The 27,161-nt window shown below is 42.6% G+C and overlaps 1 protein-coding gene across 1 annotated transcript in view; it reads right to left on the bottom strand.

Annotated features, from left to right (window-relative positions):
* Nucleotides 1–1,255: 1,255 nt before the first annotated feature.
* LOC145412363 (uncharacterized) overlaps nt 1,256–27,161 on the bottom strand; it is a 138,988-nt gene continuing 113,082 nt past the window's right edge. The window contains exons 10-12 of the mRNA XM_080282252.1: nt 4,144–4,324; nt 2,747–2,846; nt 1,256–1,412 (exon numbers count right to left, since the gene is read on the bottom strand). Of these exons, the coding sequence (XP_080138378.1) occupies nt 1,256–1,412; nt 2,747–2,846; nt 4,144–4,324 (438 nt within the window). The remainder of the gene's footprint in view (nt 1,413–2,746; nt 2,847–4,143; nt 4,325–27,161) is intronic.

Raw genomic sequence — 27,161 nt, 5'->3', positions numbered from 1 at the left:
AATGCCATGAAGCTGGACTTGGCTGCACTACACTGTGTGCTTGTGAAGGGGAATGTAACTTTGATTGATGAGCTTTTGTGACTGACGAAATGTTACCAATAGAACAGACCAAATTTCTATTAGGTCGGAACTAAGAGACAATTGTGTAATTGTGATTTTGGAACAATTGATTGAAATAGGCATATATATTTTTTTTAATTAAATATATATAATATGATTTCCGATTCCTTGGGATAATATAGAAATATCCACGTTTCTACTTGAACGAAGTTGGTGTTATCACGGCATATAATGTATAAATATATTTAGAAGGATAATAACTGAAATTCGAATTTAATTAAAATTCACCAGAATCCCAGCCAAAGACTATGTGAGCATAAAAACATTATTTTAAATACAAAAAGCTTCAAGATATTCCCATCAGAACCCGAAATGAAGCATTCATTAGAATTTACCATTTCTGAGGTGGTCATTCTGGAAATGTAACATGATGACTATGGTAACTAGAAACATATGGCACTCATTCCAGAATGTATCTAAATTAAACTTTCTCTTATTTAGGCCGTTTCATGTGCTACCTAGTGATCAAATGCGTTAATACAATAATAATGTAGAAAAATTCATTATTTCCTTATAAATTTTGAACTACATCTGTAAAACACCATTGAAATTCCCAATAATTGCAATTTAAATGCCGTATTCACACTCCTTGACCTTAAAAACATTAGTTTAAACACCAAGATCGTTAAAATATTCCCAAAAGAACCAAAGATATTAAAGAAAGTAGATGCACTAATTTTCAGTGGTGGTCATTTTGAAAAATCCAATATGGCGGCCATCGGAAGCTGATTGCCGCGGGCACCCCTTCTAAAATTGTTCACTATGACCTAATAAAACCACAAAAAAAGTTTGGTGCTTTTGTCCGCGGTGTAAATATTTTGCTCCTTTTTTTGTCCTAAGGCCCCTAGCTAACAGAGACTTGTCCTGGAAGGAGAGGTCTGGGTGAGGGACTTCGAGTCATAGGCTGGGGACAGGTGGATGAGGAGAGAGAGAGAGAGAGAGAGAGAGAGAGAGAGAGCTCTATGGCAAGGACGTCCTGAGCTGCTTGGGACTTGGAGGTGGCAGTCGCCTATTTGAACTCCAAGGTCTGGGTCTGCCCATTGATGGGGCTTGTCTCACCCATTTTCCCCGCTGAATGACTTCTGAGACCTTTTCCACCAGGCCTTCAGATGATTGAACTCAGGCAGCACAGAGGTTACTGGAGCACTAAGTGTATGCTCCACTCATGTTCTACACAGAAGGCAGGCCATGGGGCTAAAACTCTGTTGTCCAAACTGGGAGAAGGCATGAAGCAGTGAGTGTGCTCATCCCCAACCACTATGATGGGGCATCCCCTCACCGTGCAGGGAGGTCTGGAATCACAGAACAAAAAGAGAGATATAAAGGGGATAAGACGAGAAGAGTAACACCATTGGAAATGGTAAGGAGAAAAACAAAAGACAGGAAAACGACTGCTAGGCACAGAGCAGTGAACTTACCATGCAGAGTAGACACGTGGGGAACCACATTCCTGAACACTGGAGAGCAGGGGAGTGCATGTCAAGCTGCTGTAATGGAGCAGTTGAGAATTAATGAATTCGTGCCAAGTGGACTATACTGACGCGGGTGGGGGTGGATTTGTCACGGATAGGGGTTAGTTTTTCACTAGAGTAGCCGGGACACTCCTAGTCTCGACAATTCCGTTGATACTGTGCATTGCTTTTGTTTGTTGGCATGTTAGCAGCCAAGAAAATAACACACTAGTGTTTCTATCTTCCTATAAAAAAGGTGTTTTGCCGGCCCGATGGCATATTCGAGAAATGCTCACTATGGAAAGAGGAAAAGGTGTATGCGAAAAGGTAGTTTTGGAGGCGGGGGGTAAGGCGCTTATGAGGAACAGCATAATGGAAAGTTATGGTAGGTTGTTAGAGGTGTTATAGAATAATTATATATACTATTCATATGGGTGGGGAATACAAGATATGTGAAGATATATTTAAATGCTGTGAAGCAATAAATTCTATTTAACAGTTCAAGAAGTGTGTAGGTGGTGCGGACAAATGAAAAGAATTGATACGAGACAGCATCATAGATGAAGAAGAAACTACGTGGATATGGTAAGACATAGTATGAATAAGTGAACTATGGATTTTGAGTAAGGAAAGGAACTGTAGACTTATCGAAATGAACGGATGAAGTAAATATTTTGGAAGATACTCATGCCAAGGGATGCACCTCAAACAATTTGAGTTTGACAGAATGGCCTCCACCTATTGTCTTGATTTTTTTTTTTTATTAAGTGCCTGAGGTATAATGACAATAATTCCGTGTCTGGATACCGCCTACCCCATGAATTAGCTAGAAATACGAAGGGAACAATGTACAGTAAATGATGATGTGAATGGTGACAGTGTCACTATATGTACATATATAAAAAATCTGTTACACGAAAATCCTATTGCTCTCAGACATATTAACGCGTCTTAATAAAGTAAAGCCATTATAGTAATATCTGCATATCATGCAAAAACGTATAATACCGACAAAAAGATTTGTACTCTGAATATATACCGATAACCTCATTCTTACTTAGCTAATCACTGAATATAATTTCAACCGTACCATGAACATACTGACGCCTCCAACATGGATATGAAAGTCCTAGATAAGGGGTAGTTCAGAGACTTCAACCTGTTAAGAGTCTCACCTGCTGTTGAGAGCCGGCAACAATGGACTGTCTTTTGGAAGTGCAATAGCTCCCATCATAGGAAGGATTTCTTCCTTAGCCTCGTAGAACTCACACCTGCCTGTTTCATCAAGGAAAGTTCATGTTTTTAGCTATCTCTCTCTCTCTCACACACACGTTATACTGATGTGATAAGAGAAAGGGAGGTTGCTGTATCGTATTGTGAATAGATACACTAAACAGAGAAAGAAAACAGAACGGAAACAAAAACCAGTGAGGGTGATAATGTTCAGCCCTGCAAAACTCTCTATAGGGAAGGCCCAGGGGTGGAAGGTGTGAGTGGATAATTGTACAGGGGAGTGGATGAAGTTATGCAGTACACCACTAAGCAATATAAATTTGTCAGTATGCAGGGAGGAGGGGGAAGGGAGGTATAGTTGTTCCCATGCTTAAGCGAAACAGCGATAGGAGAAAATGTGGGAACGAAAGAGGGGTCTGCTTGTTGGGTGTTTTAGGGGAGGCATATGGCTGAATATCACCTGGAAGAATGAAGTCAACTGCATTAAGGAATGATAGGGGAGGTGCTGATAAGATACACGAGTATGTATGGCAGAGAAACTGGTGAAGTCTCCAGGTTTTTTATAGTATTTATGGATCTCTAGAAGGCAAGAATTGTGGAGATTGTTAGTGTTGTCGTTGTGACCCCAGATTCATCTGAAACGTGAACCCAGTGGACTGCAGGTTGAAATTTTTTGAAGTCCTTCATTTTCCTTTTGAGAGAAAGGAGAAAGATGAGGAAAACTTATACAGTCGGGCAGCTGAGCCACCAGGTTATATCAATGCCACCAGGGGAAAGCATCCCTCTCCAGCACAGTTGTGAAAATTAGTGGAAGTATTGTGTGCTCAGGGCATAAAAGTCAAACTGCTCCGGTTTATGATGACGCAAAAACCTGTGAGAGTTAATGGTTCATTAACTGGTTCAACGTGCTTCTTTGAAAAAGTCGGTGTCATGTCACCGTAGCAGTTTGTATATACAGTATGCGTGAAGATTAAAAGAAACTAAAATCGAGATCACTTGGTAGGTGAATAGTTCTGAGGAGACAATGCAATAAATAGTACCTGACTGCACTTTTGTACGGAGGTGATGGAATACTAATGGCAAATATAATTAGTCCGGCAGTGGAATTTGGTAATGTTCGAAAAGACGCAACTTCAGATAAACGTTCTGGTGCACAGACACCAAAGGAACTCTGAGACTATATGATCTAGAAACAGATTCTCAAAGATTAAGAGAGTTTATGAAATGCAAAGGTTGGTTACGAATTAAGATTGAGGTCATACAGATGATGGATATTATATAAGAAGATTTTTTTTTTTTTTTTTTTTTTTTTTACTGAAAAGTACATTCCATGTGTCACCTTTAGTGGAGAAGTCCTGCGCCAGCATGACTGGACTCCTGGAGTTTAAGATGACAATGACGTGAGTGCCGCGCCGCACGTGCTGGTCCAAGTAAGTGCCGAGTTCAGGAACGATCACGGGCAGGAAGCGTCCCTTTTCCCGCAAGTCCGCGACCTGACGCAATGGGCCGCTCTCAGCCTCCTACGGAACCAATTATGTTAAAGCTAACTGGTTTTCCTTAGGTAAAAGGAACTAACATTCATGAACAAGTGATATTAGTTGTTTGATGGTGAAAGGGAAATTAAAGAAGAATTATGCAACACACACACACACACACACACACACACACACACACACAATATATATATATATATATATATATATATATATATATATATATATTGTTTCATAGCCTATGATTTCATCATCCTTTGTGTAATTCTAACGTACAGTATGCTGCATGTTTGATCACGAGCGTGTTCTACCTCACTCCCCCCCTCCTCCCTTATAGTAGAGTAAGTCGTTCTTTCTGTTGTTCAGAGCAGGATTGTCAACTCTTTGTCCCCATGGCTTCATTTGCGCGTCCTTCTTACAAGTTGTATCAAGCTCTGACGGCCCCTATATAATGAGCTCAGTCTCTGCATTATTGCCACTTAGATCTTCTCCTCATTTTGTTCACATCTCTGTCCTCCCCTGTACAGTTGTTATTACTGTGAGTGCTCAGGAAGTCTCCAACCATCTAGCTGCTGTGTAATTTGAGTATAAGTGTTATTGCATTTTTTCTTGAACTGTGTAGCATAAGGTGTTAATTCTTAGGCCTAGTAAGGTTTTTGTGATTAATGTAAAGTTTCATGTCAGCCATTGTTCATAATCGTTCGTATCTGTAATAATATATCTTGCATTCACTGAGTATTATCTGGTATTTTCATTTTATCAGGGCTGACTTAGATAAATTTACTCATGGTAATTTCGTGTTAATAGAGGCTATTGCAGTTAACCATATATTTAACCTGTTTTTTGCCATTACATTATCCTTATGAGTCCTGAATGTTTTGTTGTTAGTTTGAGCATTAAACTTTAACTTGTAATTTTACCTAACTCTTTTGTTTTGAACCTGCAACTCTACGGGACTGTAGTGATTTTTAGTATTTTCACTTAAAGTGTACATTATCTTTCTCTGTTCCGTAACATAAATTTGGCGACCTCTTATCAGGATATTCAGGATATTATCATAAGGATATTGCTTGATATTTTGTGACTGTGATTTATTCATGATGTCTATTATTACTACGCTTGATGAAGCCAAAGATTTTTTGTCAAATGTGCAAACAGTGTGTGATGTAGAAAACAGAACAAAGAATGAACTTAAGCTTGTTGCTCAACAATTGGGAATTGCTGTTCACTCTCATCATTCTAAAGATCAAATTGTTGACATGATTAATGAAAGCTTGTTTAATGTAACTCCTCCAAATGAGCAAACGCAGATTGAATTAGTTAAGTTACAGCTAGCCCAGCAGGAGGCTCGTGCTAAAGAGGCTGAATTTCAGGCAAAAGCTAAGGAGGCTGAGTTTCAGGCAAAAGCTAAGGAGGCTGAGGCACAAGTTGAAATTGCTAGGATTTAGGCAGACCATTAGTATCGCATGAAACAAGGTGGAACTGGATCATCTAGCTCTGATGATTTTGATGTGGCTAAAAATGTTAAACTTGTCCCTCCTTTTAATGAATCTGATTTAACAAAGTATTTTCAGTTGTTTGAGAGGGTAGCTACAGGTTTTAATTGGCCCAAAAAGTATTGGCCAGTACTCCTTCAAACTGTTCTCACCGGTAAAGCTCAAGTAACTTATGCATCTTTGCCTCAGGATCAATCTGATAATTATGATGTAGTTAAGAGCTTGATTCTTAAGGCCTGTGAGCTTGTTCCTGAAGCCTATAGAGTAAAATTTAGGACAACTTATAAGCAAGATAAGCAATCCCATGTTGAGTATGCAAAAATCAAAGAAGATCTGTTAGAGCAGTGGTTAAATTCTAAGAATGTGGATTCTGATTTTGACAAATTTAAGCAGATGATTTTGCTGGAGGACTTCAAAAGGTGTATTTATAAAGATGTAAGCCTATATCTTGATGAGAAAAGAATAGATAATTTGTCTGATGCTGCAGTTTTAGCTGATGAATATGTTCTCACTCACAAGATATTCTAAAGGAAAAGGGAAAGCTGAGAGTAAGTACGTTGCCTCTACTCAGAGTACAGGTAACAGGAAAGAGAATAAAGATGATGTTTCTCAGGAAGTAAATACCAGCTCCACCTCTAGATTTCAGAAAAGTAAATGTACTTATTGTAGTAAGCTTGGTCATACTACGGAGAAATGTTTCAGGAGACAGCGTGATGTGAACAAAAAGGAGTCTTTAAATATTCAGTCAATTGGTCTAGTGTCCACCCTTGAGAGTTCCCAGAATTCTTTAACTGAGTTAACTGAACCTGCTTTGAGGGGTAAATTAAATTCTCATGATGGAGCTCCTCTTTTGAGCAGTGGCGTGTGTGACACTCTCAAGAGTTCATGTGCTAATTTCCTGTCTGATGGTTTTGTCAGTCCTCTGGACAGTAATGACAGGAAGTCAGTTAAAATATATCGTGATACAGGTGCTTGCCAATCCCTTATGCTGACCAGTGTTCTAGGCTCTAATGTTAATTCCTCTGATGAAACTATAATCTTACAAGGCGTAGGGAATAATTACTTCTCTGTCCCTCTGTGCAGAGTGAATTTAGAGTCTGATTTTGTTAATGGTTCCGTTATGGTTGGGTTGGTTGAGACACTCCCAATGTCAGGTGTAACTTTCTTACTTGGGAATGATATTGGTGGAAGTCAAGTGTGTCCAGCTCCTCAGTTGTCTAGTAAGCCAGTGGCTGCAGCCCAGGATTGTGATGTCCCTGATGTGTTCTCTGCATGTGCTGTCACTAGGGCTAAGTCTAAAGTTACTGGTGACTTAGAGGATAATGATGATGATGATGTTATCCTAGCTGACACTTTTCTTGCTAATTTGGACCACTCACCAGATGAGGCAGTACCCCATAATGTTGATAATTTGTCTCGTCAAGAGTTGGTTGAGTTGCAGGTTGCTGACTCTGAGTTGAAAGGTCTAGCTAGCTCTGCTTGCAGTGAGGAAGAGTCAGCTGGTGCTTCTACTTGTTATTATATAAAGTCAGGAGTACTTATGAGGAAGTGGAGACCCCCAACAGCATCAGCCAACTGTGAATGGGAGGTTGTACATCAAGTTGTCATCCCTCGTGTTTGTAGGCAGGATATCATTAGAGTGGCTCATGATTCCAGTTTGGCAGGACACCTTGGAGTGAGCAAGACTGTGGCACGCATTTTGAAACACTTCTACTGGCCAGGTATCTTCAGGGATGTTTCCTGGTACTGTAAGTCTTGTCACACCCGTCAAGTTGTGGGGAAGTGTAATCAGACTGAAAAGGTTGCACGTCTAGTTCCCATTCCTCCTTTTGAGGCGCCATTCACCCGTGTGTTGGTGGATATTGTGGGCCCTCTCCCTAAGACTTCTTCAGGATTTTCTTATGTGTTGACCCTGATTGATATGGCTACTCGTTATCCTGAAGCCATTCCACTTAGAAATATCTCAGCAAAGAACGTGGTTAAGGAAATGCTAGGGTTCTTCACCAAGTTTGGTCTACCCAAGGAGGTACAGTCAGCCCGGGGAAGTAATTTCATGTCAAATGTTTTCAAGCAGTCTCTGAAAGAGTTGGGCATCACCCAGATCACGTCTTCAGCTTACCATCCCCAGACCCAAGGAGCGTTGGAGAGATATCATCAAACACTCAAATCGATGCTCAAGAAATACTGTTTGGAACATCAGAAAGACTGGGATAAAGGTCTTCCATTTGTTGTATTTGCCGCAAGAGAATCTCCAAGTGAATCACTGGGCTTCTCACCTTTTGAACTACTCTTTGGCCATGAAGTAAGAGGACCCCTTAAGTTACTCAAGGAATGCTGGCTGTTGGAGGAAGATGACGTCAACCTGCTGGAGTATGTGATGAAGTTCAAAGAACGGCTGTCCACTGCTTTACAGCTGGCGAGAGAGAATTTAGGAGCTGCTCAGGAGAAGATGAAGACTTGGTATGATAAGAAGTCCAGGTTACACCACTTTCAGCCAGGAGATCAGGTTTTGATTCTGCTACCAGTGCATGGGCAACCTCTTCAAGCCAAGTTTAGTGGTCCTTATTTCGTGGAGAAAGAAACTCAGTGATGTCAACTATGTCATCGCCACACCAGATCGTAGAAAGAACAAGCAACTTTGTCACATCAATATACTAAAGTTATATCACAGGCGGGACGAAAATAACCCAGTCTGCACTGTAGCTGTTCCACCCGAGTCTGCAAGTGAAGTTCTCCCATGCAGCATGAGCCTGAGTGATAGTTTGGGGAAGAATCCTGATATCATGAATGATCTCCAGACTAAGCTTTCTCATCTAGCTCCCGAGGAAAGGCAGGAGTTTTCGGCATTACTGCAGGAGTACACGCAAGTGTTCTGTGCCACTCCAGGAAAAACCACTGTGTTGATGCATGATGTCGATTTTGGAGACGCAAAGCCAATTAAACTGCCTCCTTACCGTGTGAACCCAGTGAAAGTTCCTCTCATCGAGAAGGAGCTTGGCTACCTGTTGGACCACAAGATGATTGAGCCCTGTTAGAGCGAGAGGAGTTCTGTCACTCTAGTCCCTAAGCCAGGTGGGTCACAGCGGCTTTGCATCGACTACAGATGTGTTAATCAGATAACCAAAACAGACACTTACCCTCTCCCTCGCGTGGAAGATTGCATAGACAAGATCGGAAAGGCTAGGTACATAAGTAAGTTTGATTTGTTAACCCGCGGCGTCCCGTCGACGTTCTTTTACGTCCACACGTTTTGTCACTGCCAATCCCATCGACGTACATAAACGCGAAAAAAATGCAAGGTCCCTAATTTGCACAATTTTCAATTTTCGCGAGTCATTTTTGGTATGTATACACGTGACACCTTCCTCAACAAGATGCCAGGCAGAGACAATGCCTTACCCAGCATGACCTCCTCCCCCCCCTGCATGCCATTGTCTCAGCAATTCACCTGTTATCAGTGACCTGGCCAGTATAGCCATGTCATGCCACGGTACGAAATTCAGGGCCAGAGTGATTCCCCAATCAATGACAATGTGGAGGACAAACTTTACATAGCATTAGAGGAAGAAACAGTTAGAAATGATGATCAGGTAATGTGGCAAAAAAAGGTCAGGTATTAGTGAGTGAAACAATGCTTATAATGCCTATATTACTGCTTGAAAACCAATATACTCTTGTACTACATATAAATTCGTAACAGAAAATAAATAAATACCGTTTATGAGTGGTGTGAAATAGTTATCCTCCCATAGAACTCGTTTTCTTTGGTGCCAGCCTGATAGAAAACCCAGTAAGGTAAGGAGGCTCTCCTACCTGTAATTAGTATTTTAAACCTCAGGTGAGCGATTTCTCTATGAATTTTCGATGTTTCTCACCAAAAGCGAAGGTTTGAGCCAAAAAAAAATTTTTCCTAAAATGGTCGGGATTGGGGGGAGTCAGTGGTGGAAAAGTAGTCGGGATGGGGCGGGTTAAAGGGATACTGGCAAGTACCTATGACTGAACTTGCTAGGGAGATCTCATGTTTTGTAACACTAGGAAAGACTTTTGCATGTTCTGTAATGCCATATGGTATGAAGAATGCACCAGCCACATTTCAGAAGCTCATGAATGTTGTAACAGAGGGTTTGGCAGGGTGTGTTGTTTATATTGATGATGTATTAATCTTCAGTGACAACTGGAAAGAGCACCTATGCCATGTCAGTAAATTTCTTGAGCGTTTGGTTCAGGCTAATCTTGTAGCTAATTTATCAAAGTGTGAGTTTGGTCAAGCTAAAGTTCAGTACCTTGGGTACGTAATTGGTGATGGACATGTTGCACCACCAGCAGCTAAGGTTCAGGTTATAAGTGATCTTCCCAGACCCAACAGTAGGAAAGAGCTACAAAGATTTTTGGGAATGGTAGGTTATTACCGGAGATTTGTTCTTAACTTTTCAATTCTTGTATCACCGCTTACAGACCTACTGAAAAAGGGAGTTAAATTTGTCTGGACCGATAACTGTGAATCCTCTTTCTGCAAACTTAAAGCTATCCTGTTAAGTCAGCCAGTGCTCGCTACTCCAAAGTTTGCTAAGCCTTTTAAGATGGCTGTTGATGCAAGTGATACAGGAGCTGGGGCTGTTTTGCTGCAAGAGGATGATCAGGGTATTGAACACTCTGTATCTTATTACAGTAAGAAGTTCACTCCACCTCAAAAGAACTACTCAACTATTGAGAAAGAGCTTTTGGCCTTGATTTTGGGTTTACAGCATTTTTCATTTTATTTCTGTTCTGGTTTTGACCCCATAGTCATTTATACTGATCATAACCCGCTGAAATTCCTTAGTAAGTTTAAAGATAAAAATCAGAGATTGACAAGATGGAGTCTACTTCTTCAGGAGTATTCATTAGACATACAACATATCAAGGGGAAAGAAAATGTTATTGCAGATTGCTTATCTAGACTTAGACAGATTGTTTTAGAGTAATAAGAAATTTCCTTTGTAAATTTCTTTTTTCTTTGTGGGGAGGTGTTACATAGCCTATGATTTCATCATCCTTTGTGTAATTCAAACGTACAGTATGCTGCATGTTTGATCACGAGCGTGTTCTACCTCACTCCCCCCCTCCTCCCTTATTGTAGAGTAAGTCGTCCTTTCTGTTGTTCAGAGCAGGATTGTCAACTCTTTGTCCCCATGGCTTCATTTGCGCGTCCTTCTTACAAGTTGTATCAAGCTCTGACAGCCCCTATATAATGAGCTCAGTCTCTGCATTATTGCCACTTAGATCTACTCATTTTGTTCACATCTCTGTCCTCCCCTGTACAGTTGTTATTATTGTGAGTGCTCAGGAAGTCTCCAACCATCTAGCAGCTGTGTAATTTGAGTATAAGTGTTATTGCATTTTTTCTTGTACTGTGTAGCATAAGGTGTTAATTCTTCGGCCTAGTAAGGTTTTTGTGATTAATGTAAAGTTTCATGTCAGCCATTGTTGATATTGTTTCGTATCTGTAATATCTTGCATTCACTGAGTATTATCTGGTATTTTCATTTTATCAGGGCTGACTTAGATAAATTTACTCATGGTAATTTCGTGTTATAAAGGCTATTGCAGTTAACCATATATTTAACCTGTTTTTTGCCATTACATTATCTTTATGAGTCCTGAATGTTTTGTTGTTAGTTTGAGCATTAAACTTTAACTTGTAATTTTACCTAACTCTTTTGTTTTGAACCTGGAACTTTACGGGACTGTAGTGATTTTTAGTATTCTCACTTAAAGTGTACATTATTTTTCTCTGTTCCGTAACAATATATATATACTGTATATATATATATATATATAAAATCATCAGCCGTTACAAGTCCACTGCTGAACAAGGCCTCCCCCAACCTCTTCCACGAATTCCTTGACTGAGCCAGTCTTTGCCACGCTTCTCCTGCAAATTTCTCTCTCTTCTCTCTACCTCCTGTCTGGCCTTTTTCTCCTACTCGTACAACCTCTTGGTGTTCAGTCGGTCTGCCTCTTGCTTCATTGATTATCCCTATATGGCCTGCCCACCTCCATTTTTGTTCTTTTATAACTTCTGTAATGTCTTTGACTTTAGTCTGCTCTCTCACCCAATTTGATCTTTTCCTGTCTCTTAAAGATATTCCCAACACTGACCTTTCCATTGCTGTCTAAGAGTGGATTAATTTATTTTCCAACGATGTGCTCAGTTTCCATGTCTTAGAACCATACGTTATAGCTGGAATTATACATTCGTTATATACTTTTCGTTTCCTACAAACTAACAGGCTACTTTTCATAATATCTCTATGTTTACCGAAAGCTTTCCATCCAATTGTAATTCGTCTCTTTATTTCACTATCATGATCTGTCGTTAATTTTAGTATTTGCCCCAGATAGCTGTACTCCTCAAATTCTTCAATTCTTGTTTTCCCAGTCTAGCTTTCTGAAAATACTTTCTAGGCATGCTGTAAATAATTTTGGTGAAATTTTCTCTCCCTGACGAACGTCCTTCTCGGTCATAATTTTTTCCAAGTCCTTTTGTAATTTAACTGTAACATTTCCCTCTTCATATAATGTTTTCGAGCAGTTTTACAATGTTCTCATTCACTCCTTGTTCTCGCAGTGAATTTATAATTGCTATGTGCTCCACTGAATCGAAAGCCTTTTCGTAATCAACAAAACCTAAGCACAGTGGTTTATTATATTCTGTAGTTTTCTCAATTAGCTGATTCATTGTGTGGTTGATCAGCAGTCGAATACCCGCTTCGGAATCCTGCTTGTTCACCAGATTGGTTTTCCTCCAAATTTTCTTGTTATTCTGTTCGTAAGGACTTTAGTAAATGATTTGTAAATGACTGATACTAAGCTAATGGGTCGATAGTTACTAAGATCTTTTGAGTCACCTTTTTTGTAGAGTAAAATAGCTATTGCATTACACCATGTTTTGGGAATTTCTTCTGTTTTATACATTGGGTCAATAAGTGAGCAAGCGTATGTTGTACTTCTACTCCTGCATCCAAGAGTAAATCTGTTACTATTCCATCTTCTCTCGAAGCCTTCCCTCTTTTCATATTTTTAAGAGAAACATTTACTTCGTCTGACGTTACCTCAGGTTTTTCACCTGTGTCAACTGAAAAGTTAGCTATTGGTACTACTGTCTTTGATGCATACAGTTCTTTGTAAAATTCTTCAACTCTCTTCGCCATCTTATCTCTACATTTAACGATTTCACCGTTTTTTTTTTTTTCTTTCAGTGATGTCATTTATTGCTTTCCAAGTGCCATTTTATTTCAGACTTGTTTCAGACTTTTTCCATTTTTGATGGTTTCGTTGATCTGATCCATGTTACTGTTTCTTTTTTCTTCTCTTTGTCTCTTGTTGATAAGCTTATTTCATTCCGCTCTTTCTGTTTCATCTTTCTTTATTTTTTACTTTCATTTCCTTTCGTTTTTTCATAAGCTCGAGCGTCTTTTTCTGAATATTTCTTGGCTTTGGTTGTATTAGGTTTACCTAATATCTCCGCTGATTCTCTTAGCACCTTTGTTAGTCTGTCAGCTCCCCGCTGAGGGGGGTCACCTTGACGTGGTGGCGGGGCTTGAAGCGTGGCTGGCAGTGCCACCTACTTTGGAGGCATGCCTACCTTTGTAGGGTTCGGCATTTGTCAGTGTCGTGGACCAAGCACCCCCTACATCACTGGTAGAGGAGGCCTACTGGTGATGGCAGTCCCTGCCCATTTGCCATCTAGGGCGGGACTGTTGCCTCCCCACGTGTTTGCTGTGCGTGGCGTCCCGTAATGCTGGGAGACAGGAGTCCTGGAGGTTGAGTGATGCTGCATGGTGCGCCATGCAGCTAGCAATACACCTCTTTGGTCCCTTATTCTGGCTAGACGGGTGGCCTGGTTGGGCCCGACCAGGTCAATCGGCTGGTCACTGGCTAGCCATCCAGGCTAGTCACCTAGTGGCTTTAGGGTCAAGCGGGCACTGGGGGACCTGGTGGCTCCTATCGTCCTGGAGTCACCCTTGTCAGGGTCCCTTGGTGGTTACCTGCGTATACTTTCCCACTACCTCTGGGGTCGCCAGTGGTGCTTTCCCTGGCATATGGCCTCCCCTTGTTGGGCTCCATGGTGGGTGGAGGGGTGGGGGAATGAAGGTAGTTTTTTTTTAATATGGCCTCGAATAAAATTTCATCAGCTGACGACCCTGGTTCTGTCCCTGACCATCCTTCACAGTCTCCCTCCTGTGTGCCTCCTGTGCCTCTGGCTGGTGAGGCCCACATTGCCACCCTGGAACCATACCTACCTGGTTCCAGTGGTTTACGGTCAGCGGCCACTACAAAGAAGAGCCGGACACAGACAACAACATATAGTGGACATGCCCGTGAGGTCCTGCCGGATGTCTTTGAGAGGATTGATTTTGCAAGGTACTACACCATTCGTAGTTTGGATGGTCAACCTATTGGGAATTTGGATATTTTTACTGTTCATCGGTGCATTATGTCAATCTGTGGGAGGGAGCCGAAGATTTCACCTCAGGGGGATGGTAGCCTACTAGTGAAGGTTACATCCCCTGAAGAGGGTTCCCGGCTGGCTGCCCAGTGTAAGGACCCGGATGCGCTGTTTTCTTGTGTCCCTCATGCTTTTTTCAATCAGTGTCGAGGTGTTGTTTTCTCCAAAGACTTACTTCGCTACAGTGAAGAGAAGCTGCTTGAAGAACTCCAGGTCCACAGGGTTGTTAAAGTGGAGAGGTTTCGGAAGAAGGTTGATGGTGTACTTACCCCAACTCCATCCTTGTTGCTGACGTTCGACTGTACTGTTCTCCCTTCATCCATCAAGGTGGCTTGGCTGTTCCTTAGGGTCAAACCCTTTGTACCAAACCCACGACGCTGCTACCACTGTCAGATGTACGGGCATGTTGGGCGAGTCTGTCGTCGTTTGCAACAGGGCCTCCCAGTGGTGTGTGTCAGTTGTGGAGAATCCACTCATGCAGGACAGGACTGTCCTGGACCTGTTTGTTGTTTGCACTGTGGCGAGGCACATCCTGCTTCATCTAAAGACTGTGCCCGGTTTTGCTTGGAGAAGGAGATCCTCCTCATCCGTAATCGTGATAAAATAAGCTTTTCTGAGGCCAGGAGTAGAACCATGTCATCTGTTTTCCGTAACGGAGTGTCTTATGCGTCAGTTTTGTCCTGTCATAGCCGTCCTCATCGTCCTGTCCAGCAGCAGACTCGAGTTCCTCCTGTTGTGTCAGCTCCTATGCCTTCATCTGTTGATCCCATGCCAGTGCAACAATCTCCCGCACTTGAGACGGTTGCCGCTACAGTTCAAGACTCGACCTCTACATCTATGGTATCCCCTGGTAGTCATGGTGCACATTCTTCATTTGCTAAACGTCATCGTGGTTCCTCAGAGTCTTTGAGTCTTGAAGATCCTCCAAGCAAGGTGTCGGTCATGGAGTCCACATCCTCTGTAGTTAGTCCATCTGTGCAACAGCCCTCAGACCCTGCTTCTGGGTCTTCGGGGGCTTCTGGGGTGTCAGGTCAGTCTGGCACCTCTTCCTCCGGGATATCGGATGTTCCTCCTCCGGTTACCTCTGAGGATCCTGTCCTGCCCCCTCCACGTTTGGAGGCCAGGACCCCAATCCCTCCTGCTCGACCTCTTGGTTCACTGGGGGCCCCGGGCAGGGTTCGGAGTAGCTCTTCCTCTCCTGCTGGGCAGCGACGGGTGTCTGTGAAGTCTCCCAACACTTCGCAGACCCCAGGCCCTCGTTCTAGCCATGCTGCTGCCCGTGGCAAGCCCCTTAGTGGGCGTATCCGCATTCCCAAGAAGATTGTCTCCCAGGGTCGCTCAGTGGTTTCCACTAAGTGACCCTTTCTTTTGTGTATATAGTTCCTCCATTTTAAAATTTTTAGTATTTTTTTATGGTTTTCTGTTTGTCCCTCTCCCCTGCCCCTTTTTATTTCAATAGTTTTAATGGCTAATATCATTCAATGGAACTGCCGTGGTTTACGAGCCAACTGGGAGGAACTCCGTTGGCTTCTGGCTGAGTATTCACCTGTGTGTGTTTGCCTACAAGAGACAATGGTTGGTGATGCTGCGCCTCCCAGTCCACCTGGTTACCAGGTTTTTTATTCAGATCCTCTTCCTGGACAGGGTCATGGTGGGGGTGTGGCTATTCTAGTACGCAGTGACATACCTTTCACTGCTGTGAATCTTAACACTCCACTGCAGGCTGTTGCTCTCCAGATTTTTCTTCCCCGTTGTTATACTGTGTGCTCTTTGTACCTCCCTCCTAGTGCCACTATTGAGAGGGTTGAACTTGAAAATCTTATTCGTGCACTTCCCTCACCCTATTTCTTGCTGGCCGACATGAACAGTCATCATCCCCTGTGGGGTGGCTCCACAGCTGATGCTAGAGGTACTATGTTAGCCTCCATTGTGGAGGATGTGGACCTGTATATTTTAAATTCTGGTGAAGTTACTTACTTCCATAGTCAAACGGGCATTTTTACTTCTATTGATTTGTCTCTGTGCTCTGCAGGGGTAGCCCTGAATTTTACATGGGCTGTGTTACCGGACTTACATGGCAGTGACCACTTCCCTATTTTATTAAGATCGACACAGAGTGAGCCTCGGCGTCGTCTTCCCCGCTGGCGCTTGGATAGGGCAGTCTGGCCGGTTTTTGAGGAGCTGTGTTCCCCGAACCGATGTGTGGAGGATTTTGTCAGCACTGATGCTGCTGTTGAGTATTTCACAGACTTACTACACTCGGTGGCACTGCAGAGTATTCCGAGAACAGCTGGTCACTTTCCTTGATGTCCAGTTCCCTGGTGGACTGATGAGTGTGCTTCTGCTGTTCGGGCTAAACGTGCTGCTTTCTCCCAACTTCGTCGTCACCGAGGTGACCCTGGTTACTTAGTGGCATATAGGAGGGCCCGAGCTCATGCCCGGTGGGTTATGAAGGAGGCTAGGAGGAAGTCTTGGGCATCATTTGTTTCTTCAATTTCTTCACAGACTCCTCTCACAAAAGTGTGGAAACGGGTGAGGAAGATTTCAGGGAAATTTTCCGTTCCCTCTCCTCCTGTTTTATCTCATGCAGGTGTGGTGGTGGCTCATTCTTCATCTGTTGCCGAGATATTTGCAGCTCATTTTGCTAATGTCTCTAGGAAGGATACCTCATCTCCATTGGCACACCGCCGACGGCACCTGGAATCTTTGGGCATTAGTTTTCCATCTACTGCGGAGGAGTCGTATAATGTTGCTTTTTCTACTTCTGAACTTCAGACGGCATTGTCGCAGTGTCGCAACTCGTCTCCAGGCTTGGATGATGTCCCATATGCCTTCTTACACCACTTGCCTGATGCAGCCCTTCATTTTCTGTTGTCACTGTATAACAGAATTTGGTGCAATGGTGGGTTTCCGACCTCATGGGGTGTTGCTGTGGTTCTCCCCATCCCTAAGCCGGGTAAGGATCACTTGCAGGCCACTAATTATCGCCCTATCTCGCTGACATCTTGCCTTTGTAAGGTCCTCGAAAAGATGGTGAATAGTCGGCTCGTGTGGTACTTAGAGAAGGGTGGTTACTTGTCTCCAGTCCAGTGTGGGTTTCGGAAGATGCGGTCGACCACAGATGCTCTCCTTGCTTTAGAATCTTCCGTCTGCCAGGCTTTTGCAACTAACCAGCATCATATCACAGTGTTCTTTGATTTGGAGAAGGCGTACGACACTTCCTGGCGTCATGGTATATTGCAATCTCTTTATGAGTTTGGTCTCCGTGGGCAACTCCCCACTTTTATCCGGGAGTTTTTATTCAGGTCCGAGTCAGGAGTGAGCTGTCTACTGCATGTCCCCTTGAGGATGGTGTGCCACAAGGGAGCATACTAAGCATTACCCTTTTCGCAGTGGCAATTAACAGCGTTATTTCTGTGCTCCCTGATGGTGTTCGTGGCTCTCTCTCTGTTGACGTTTTATCAATCTCTGTCACTGCCTCACGGATGTCAATGGCAGAAAGGAGGATGCAGATGGCTCTTAACCGTGTCTCTAGATGGGCTGATGAACGAGGTTTTCGATTTTCCTTCAAGAAGACCATTGCCGTGCATTTTTGCTGCGTTCGTGGAGTCCACCCTGACCCAAACCTTTCTTTTAGATGGGCGTCGTATTTCATGTTTAAAGGAAACCCGGTTTTTAGGGCTGATTTTTGACAGCCGGTTGACTTGGGTCCCTCACTTGAGGTACGTAAAAGCTGAGTGTCTCAGAGCATTGGGTCTCTTGAAAGTTTTAGCGCACACATACTGGGGAGCTGATCGCAAGACCCTCCTCCTCTTGCATCAGTCTCTGATTTTATCCAAACTTCATTATGGATGTGAAGTTTATTCCTCTGCCTCAGAAGCCCGGCTTCGTATTTTAGATTCCATACATCATGCTGGTGTTCGTCTCGCCACTGGGGCATTCCGATCTTCCCCGATTTCGAGTTTGTTGGCTGATGCTGCTGTCCTTCCTTTAGACTTGCTCCGCTCTTCCCTTTTGATGAGATGTTGGTATCGCTTATCTCGTCTCCCAGACTCTGTGCCCTTTGTCAAGGTCTCTCAAGATTCTCGGTCACCTATTTTTGCCACTCGGCCATCCTTTCCAAAGCCCTTTGGTTTCAGGGTGCAGTCAATTATGTCTAGCTTCTCTGTTCCTTCTGTGCCGATCACTCCCCACCGTGTCCCGAGGGTGGGCTACTGGCTTCTCCCCAGGGTGACATTTTGTCGTTTCTTCTCATCCAGTAAGGCCTCCCTTCCTTCTCAGGTTTTATTTTCTCTGTTTTTAGAGCATGCCTCTTCTCATGGGGACTCCATACCAGTTTATACTGATGCATCTAAGTCTGATGCGGGTGTGGGCTTTGGTGTGGTGTTTCCCACCTTCTGTCGAGGTGGGAGCCTCCCTGTGACTTCTTCTGTTTTTACGGCTGAGCTGACTGCTATTTTATTTGCCCTTCAGATTCTCTTCACTCTCCCCCACACTGCTTTTACTGTTTTTAGTGACTCACGAAGTGCTCTTTCTGCAATGGAGTCTTTTAATCCCTCTCATCCTTTGGTTTTATCCATTTTAGAGTGGCTTTTCCTTTTAGGGCGTCGTGGACTTCGTGTAGATTTCTGTTGGGTTCCAGCTCATGTAGGAGTGGCAGGGAATGAACGAGCTGATCAGCTGGCCAAGGCGGCAGCGGCTCGTCCCCCTCTTGCACAGTCCCCTTTGTATCGTCTGCCTGCTGCAGATATGCGCTCCTTTATTGCCTTCAGGGTTTGGTGCTGTTGGCAGGGGCATTGGGATGCTGTGGGTGCCAATAAGTTGCGCTCGATTTGCCAGAAGGTGGGCTCATTCAGTTACCAGGGCTTCCCTCGTCAATGGGAGACTGCTTTGTGCCACCTCCGCATTGGCCACACCCGTTTCTCTCACGGTTTTTTAATGGAGAGGGCTCCTCCTCCATTCTGTGATGACTGTCTGGTTCCCTTGACTGTTCGGCACCTGTTGGTGGAGTGTCCTAGTCTTGAGGATTTGCGGCGTCGGTTCCTGTCTGACCACCAAACGGATGGTGGTGTGTATCATCTTTCCTCCGTGCTTGGGGTGGATGCCTGTGTCTTGGGAGGGGCAACCCTCTCCTTTGTGAAGGAGGCAGGACTTCTTAAGGATATTTAGAATTTCTCCTTTTTTTATTGTGTGGCTTATCCTCTGTTTTTTGTTTTTTGCTTTTTATTTCTTTGCTATACGGCGGCATATGACCCTGGCAGTTGCGCCGCCATGATTATTAAAAAAAAAAAAAAAAAAAAGTCTGTCAGCTCATCAATATCACATTCAGCATTACTTAGAACCTGAAATCTGTTCTTTATTTCCCACTGAAAGGCTGCTTTGTTTTCATTTACTTTTATTGGGCATATCTTTTTATTTGTAATCATCTTCTTTCTTTCACCACTGAAATTGAATCTGGCTCTGCAACCCACCATTCTATGATCACTTCCTATATTTACTTTGTTGATGGCTGTGACATTTGTGATTGTGTTATTCTTATCTGCTATACTGAAGTCAATTTCATTCTTTGTTTCTCCATTTGGGCCTCTCCAGGTCCACTTTCTCTCTGTTCTTTTGTGAAAGAATGTGTTCATTATTCTCATGTTAAACATTTCATCAAAATTTACCACCATTTCTCCTCTTTCATTCTTTTCTCCCACTCCAAATTTTCCCATACATGCTTCTTCATTTTTCGACATCCTAACTATTGCATTGAAGTCTCCCATGAGTATAGTATATGTGGTCTTTTCTTCGTCCATAATCTGGAAGATGTTGTCATAGAATGTTTCTATTTCTTCATCTGAGCTCTGAGAAGTTGGTGCATATACTTGTATTACTTCCAGTGTATATTTTTTGTACAGTCTAATTATGACCAATGCTACTCCATCAAATACACTGCTGAATTAACCCGTCCCGTCCCATCGATGTATGGGTATGTTGCAACGATTTGCATTTGCCAGTCCCGGCGACGTACCGGTACGCCGTGCAATTGTAAGGTCCCTAATTTGCACAATTTTCAATTTTCGGGCGTGATTTTTCGTATGTATACACGGGACACCTTCCTCTATTCCTCTACAAGATGCCAAGCAGGGACAATGCCTTACACCTCATAACCTCCCCCTCCCCCCCTCACGCCATTGTCTCGGCAATTCACCTGTTACCAGTGACCTGGCCAATAAAGACATTCAGGGCCAGAGTGATTCCCCAATCGATGACAATGTGGAGGACAAGGTTTACATAGCATTAGAGGAAGAAACAGTCAGAAATGATGATCAGGTAATTTGGGAAAAAGAGGTCATGAATGATGATGAGTTAGTAAGTGAAACAGTGTTTATAATGCCTATATTACTGCTTGAAAACCAATATACTCTCATACTACATATAAATTCGTACCAAGTAAATAAATAAATACCGTTTATGAGTGGATAAAATAGTTACCCTCCCATAGAACTCGTTTTCTTTGGTGCCAGCATGTTAGAAAACCCAGTCAGGTAAGGAGGAACTCCTACCTGGATTGAGTATTTTAAACCTCAGGTGAGCGATTTCTCTATGAATTTCCAATGTTTCTTACGAAAAGCGGAGGTTTTAGCCAAAAAAAAAATTTTTCGAAAATACCTCGGGACTGGGGGATGTCGGAGGTGCAGAAAACCTCGGGAGGTGACGGGTTAAACAATGTTGTTTACAAGATTTCTGGTTATTAGAAATCCTACACCACTAATTCTTTCATTTTGCCTTCCTCTGTAGTAAAATAGGCAGTTGCTGTCTTCGAGCTGGATTACTTTTTCTTTTCAGTGGATCTCACTCAAACCTACAATATCCCACTAATGTTTTCCAGTTCAGTTATTATCAAGTTTGTAATCTTCCACAAGGCTTCTTACAATGTATGCAAAGATCTTCATGGATTTCAGTTTGTTTTATATCCCAGAGTATAACCTGCCAACACAGTGCATACTTACTTTCGGTGGTACACTGCCCGTAAGCACAGTAGGCACTGCTAAAAACAATTTCATCCGTACCAAATGCTCTCAGCTCTCCAACTTGAATTCTTCCCGCTCCTTCTGGCACCTTGCCAAAAAACTATCTGACAACTATACCTCATCATCCTTCCCTCCTCTTTTCTACTCTGATGGCTCTGTAGCTATTTCTTCTACTGATAAAGCAGATCTCTTCACTCAGGCTTTCTCCTCCAATTCCACCATAAACGATTCAGGTGCTGTTCCTCCATCACTTCCTCCCTCTGACTTCCTCATGCTGACATTAAAATTTCTTCAGATGATGTGTTTTCTGCCATCACTGGCCTTAATACTAACAAGGCATTTGGGCCTGATGGAGTCCCTCCTATTGTCCTCAAGAACTGTGTTTCTGTGCTTACACCCTGCCTAGGTAAACTCTTTCGCCATTGTCTTTCAGCTTGTACCTTTCCTTCTTGCTGAAAGTTTGCTCTTATTCAGCCAGTCCCAAGGAAGGGTGACCATTCCCAACCCTCTAACTATCGTCCAATTGCTTTAACATCCTGTGTCTCAAAAGTTTTTGAGTCTAGTGTTCCCCAAAAAATTTTAAAGCATCTTTCCTATCACAACCTCCTTTCTGGGTTCCGTCAGGGACGCTTCACTGGTGATCTTCTCGCCTACCTTTCTGACTCCAGTTCCTCCTCCTTTCGGGACTTAGGCGAAAGCTTTGCCATTGCACTTGACATCTCAAAGGCTTTCGATCGAGTCTGGCATAAAACTTTAATTTCCAAACTGCCCTCTTACGGTTTCTATCCCTCTATCTGTGCCTTCATCTACAGCTTCCTTTCTGGTCGTTCTATAGCCGCTGTTGTAGACGGCCATCGTTCTTCTAGATCTATCAACAGTGATGTTCCTGAGGGCTCTGTCCTATCACCAACTCTCTTCCTTTTATTCATCAGTGATCTTCTAAGCTGTATATCTAACCCTATCCACTCGTACGTTGATGGTTCCACCCTTCACCTTTCCATTCGGTTCCCACAACGATCATCCCAGCAGTTACTTCAGCAAACAAGGGATGAGGCTATGACACACCTAATGTCTGACTTGGCTCGTATCCCTAACTGGGGTAAGAATAATCTTGTTGTTTTCAACGCACCAAAGATTCAATTTTTACACCTATCAACCCGACAGAATCTTCCATAGGAGTACCCACTAATGTTTAATAGTATCCAGCTCAAGCCTGCATCATCCTTGAACATGCTTGGGGTTTCATTCACTCGGGATTTATCTTGTAAAAATCATAAAACATCTCATGTAAAATCAGCTTCCAAGAGATAAGGTGTGCTAAGCCAACTCCGTACCTTCTTTACCCCTGAACAGTTGTTGACTTTATACATGGGTTTTATTCGCTCCTGTGTAGAGTACAATTCTCTTGTGTGGGGAGGCTCCCCACATTCAGCTCTTCTTAATAGGGTGGAGTTAAAGGCTTTTCGTCTCATTAACTCTCTTCCTCTTACTGGCTCCCTTCAACCTCTGTCTCTTCGCCACACTGTTGCCTCTTTATCTCTTTTCTATCGCTACTTCCATGGTCACTGCTCCTCTAAACTGTCTGCTTGCATCTCTCCACCTTTACGATGGGCGGGTAGCTCTCGTCTAGCAACAAACGCCCATCCCTTTCCTGTCCATCTCTCTGATGCAAGAGTTAACCGTTACTCCCAGTCCTTCATTTATGCAACAGGTCAACTCTGGAACTGTCTCTGTCTGTATTTCCTGCTTCCTATGATCGCCAGTCTTTCAAACGTAGTATGTCCAGGCATCTCGAAATGAACAGATCTTGAATTTGGCTCACTTTTGTATTGTTTTTGTTTTTTTCCTGGGAGGATCTGTTGCGGGCTCCTAGCCTTTGGTCCCTCCTTAGCCGCATAGAAAAAAAATACTCATTTCACTCAGGGGACTCACTTGAATGCCCACTCTTCCTCCAGTAAATACTGACTCTAAGTTTGCAATTCTTGTTTGCATTCTGTGCATCGCCAACAGCACTATTGCAAATACAATAGAGAAGATTATGGAGACAGTTGGTGCTGGGGTATACACACAATATGGGTTGAACATACTCATACTCAATTCTTCCCAGGGCTTCATTGTTTCATTGATTAGTTGCATAGTTTCAGGCTTTGGTTAAGTCAACTTAATTCTTGTGCTCATGTTTAAATCCATCTTAGGTAGTTTGTGTATGACTGAGGATGGCATAGTGATTGCTGGTAGCTAAAGTGGACATGGATGGTGTAAGTACAGCACAATAATAATAATATGCCATAGGGGTATTTGCCTACTTAGTGTGACTGGTAAAATATATGGTAGAATACTCATTGATAGGGTTAGGTATATGACAGAGGAGCTAGTTGGAGAAGAACAAGGGGGATTTAGGGAGGGAAAAGGGTGTGTAGATCAGATATTTGTTCTAAGATGTTTAGTGGAGAAGTATCTAGAGAAGGGAAGGAAAGTGTATGCTGCCTTCATGGACTTGGAGAAAGCTTATGACAGAATAGATAGGCAAGGTATGTGAAAGGTATTAAGAATCTATAGAGTGGAGGGGAAATTGTTGAGTGCTGTGAAGAGTATGTACGAGGGAGCTAGGGTTACGGTGCGAGTGGATGGTGAGCTGAGTGAGTTCTTTGATCTCAATGTGGGACTGAAACAGGGGTGTGTGATGTCTCCATGGCTGTTTAATATATACATGGATGGGGTTGTGAAGGAGGTGCAAGGTAGGGCAGTGGATGTGGGGGTGGCTCTAATGATTGAGGGTGAGATTTGGAAGATTCCGGTGTTGCTGTTTGCTGATGATACAGTATTGTCGAGTGAAGATGGATGGGAGTTGCAAGGTTTGGTGAATGAATTTGGGACAGTGTGTAGGAGGAGGAAGCTGAAAGTTAATATAAACAAAAGTAAAGTTATGGTGTTTGAGAGGAATGAAGTCACAGAATGTACAGTGAGGTTGGATGGTGAGGATATGGAGAATGTGAGTGCATTCAAGTACTTGGGTAGTGTGATGAGTAAGGATGGAACTTTGGGGGATGAAGTGCGTGAAAGGGTACAGCAGGGAAGAAAGGTTGTTGGTACACTGAAAGCAGTGATGAGAAATAGGGAGGTGAGTATGGAAGTTAAGAAGTCACTGCATGACAGTATTGTGATCCCTACCCTGACGGATGGAAGCGAGGCGTGGACCTTGCAAGGGGGGAACAAGTCAAGAGTGAGAGCAGAGGAAACAAGTTACATGAGAGGAGCATGTGGAGTGACATGGAGGGACAGGTTGACGAATGAAGAAGTGAAGGAACGTTGTGGGGTGGATGTGGTTGAGAAGATTAGGAGAAATACACTGAGGTGGTTTGGACATGTGGAGAGAATGGAGAATGAAAGACTGACTAAGAGGATGTATGTAGGTGAGGTGGAGGGAGTGAGAGGGAGGGGTAGACCAAGGATGAGGTGGAGGGATGGAGTTGAGAGGTATATGAGGGAGGGGGGTGAGTTGGGGGAGGGTAGTCGACTTGTGGGTGACAGAGCGACTTGGAGGCGTTTTGTCTGTGGCCACCCTTTGCGGGATTAGGGCGTCGGACTATATATACATATATATATATATATATATATATATATATATATATATATATATATATATATATATATATATATTTATAGATATATTACAAACATTTCTAACCCTACATACAATCTCTACCAGACAGCCTAAGCCAATTGGTAGAGATACATTGGCTGTACTGTCACCACTTCGGTCGGGATAGGCTGGTCTGCAGTGGCCACTCAAACGGCTGATGCTATATATATATATATATATATATATATATATATATATATATATATATATATCCCTTAAACAGTACACCTGGGTCTGTGAGACCCGGCCACTTTTTGCCACTTACTGGTTCAGCAACTACTATATGCCAGGGACCCCTGTCCTTCCCAATAGCTTCCTAAGTTTGGATGCCCATGCTAAAGGTGGCTGTGTGGTTTTCCAGGTCTCCTGTTTTGGTGTATAACACACTAAAATCGTGGTTGGGTCTGTGAGACCCAGGTGTCCTGGATAAGGGGGGCTGAAATTTACTGTTGTGTGATGCAAATTTTTTCACCCTTGAACTGCCTCCTCCACACCACGAAGACCCTTCATGCCACTAGCTTTGACAGCAGTGTGAGCATCATTGTGTCATTTCTTTTCTTATGGGATCCATGTAAACAGAAGCGGTACAGATTTTTTTCAAAAATTTGCCTAAAATGCTTGAAATATGTTAATTTTAATTGTATATTCATTATTGCATAGTAAACTGAACCAAAAAGGTTGTAGATTGGTCAAAGATTCAGTAAATAAAACACAAGTATTTTTTTTTTTTTTTTCTATTTGGTGGGTCTGTGAGACCCAGGTGTCCTAGTGGTGTATAGGCGCAACTAGGTGTACTGTTTAAGGGATATATATATATATATATATATATATATATATATATATATATATATATATATATATGAGAGAGAAAAAATTAATTGCGTATGAGTCTTTTATATCCATGCATCCATCTATGTGTATCTACTTAAGTATGTATTTTGTTGGTATAAACCTATGTATGAGTTCTGGTAAATGAAGATCACCCCTCTGTTGAATTTCCTGGATACGGGCCTGATGTGCGCCGGAAATGAAATACCGCCCTCAACCTGTGCAGTACTGAGTAGTCATCAGTTGGTCAACTGCACTGATTTGTGACACCACACTGGATAACTGGCAGCGTTATTTTTTTTTTCAGTTCTCATGACTTAACCATAGATTTCTCTTGGCAATGGGGCCACCTTGATGGAAAGGGATATGAAAACATGCTATGCACATTTGTTTGGCTATAAGAGAAAATTACGAGAAAGCCTGTAGCCATCCTAGGGGATAAATTGCTTAGTTTAATTATATTCAAAGTCTGAATAAGACAGCTTTCAAATCTCGATGTACCTGTGATTAAGTTGTAATTAAAAAACAAAACAAATATTATTTAAACATTCATTAATAATGGAATTATTAAATTACTATATGCAATGCTGGGCAGGTGTGCAAACACTTGCACAAAGCACAATTGTGCACCATTGTGCTCTGGTGAATATCGTTTGCACATTGCGCACCGCACGAGACCATGCGCAATATTGCGCTTATGCACATGAGAAGGCAGGTGTGCAAGTGCAAATTTAGTTTCGCTTGCACAACTAAATTTGCACTTGTGCACCTGCCTTGCGCACCTGTCCCGTGGACTGCGCACTGCACAATCCAAGACACAGCTGGTCTTGGGAGCTTCCCGTACGGTATGTCTGGACAAGGGTTGGGGGAGGCTCGGGTGGGTCATGAGGGTTCTGGGGGAGGCGGAAGGGATGGAGGGTAGTAGCATTTCTTAAAATGCTTCAACAGAGATAATGTATTTTAATATGTTTTAAATTATTATTATTAATAAATAATAATCAATTAAAAATATTTATTAAGAGTAGCATATGCAGTTCCTCACAAAAATAATTAAAACAGGCTGTGGATATTTGATTTAAGTAATATGTTTTAATGATTTTTGTAAGGAATCACACATGCTATTGTATATCTATATTGAATTATTAAATAAAACGTCTTGCAAAAATGCAAATAAAAGTAAAACTGGCAACATCACATTTCCCTGTCTCTCCATGGAAGTGAAACTCTGATCTTCTTGGAGGGCCAGAAGTGAAGAGTGAGAGCTGTGGAAATAAATAAGTTACTTGAAAGGAGCCTGTGGAGTTACATGGAGAGACAGACTGACAAGTCAGGAAGTGAAGGATCGTTGTGGTGTGATTGTGGATGTGATTGGAAGCGTTAGGAGAAACAC

This window comes from Coenobita brevimanus, chromosome 93, assembly GCF_032717465.1.
Source record: "Coenobita brevimanus isolate Jiangsu-jjx chromosome 93, ASM3271746v2, whole genome shotgun sequence".
Taxonomy (NCBI): Eukaryota; Metazoa; Arthropoda; class Malacostraca; order Decapoda; family Coenobitidae; genus Coenobita; species Coenobita brevimanus.
This window is presented reverse-complemented; position numbering and strand designations above follow the sequence as displayed.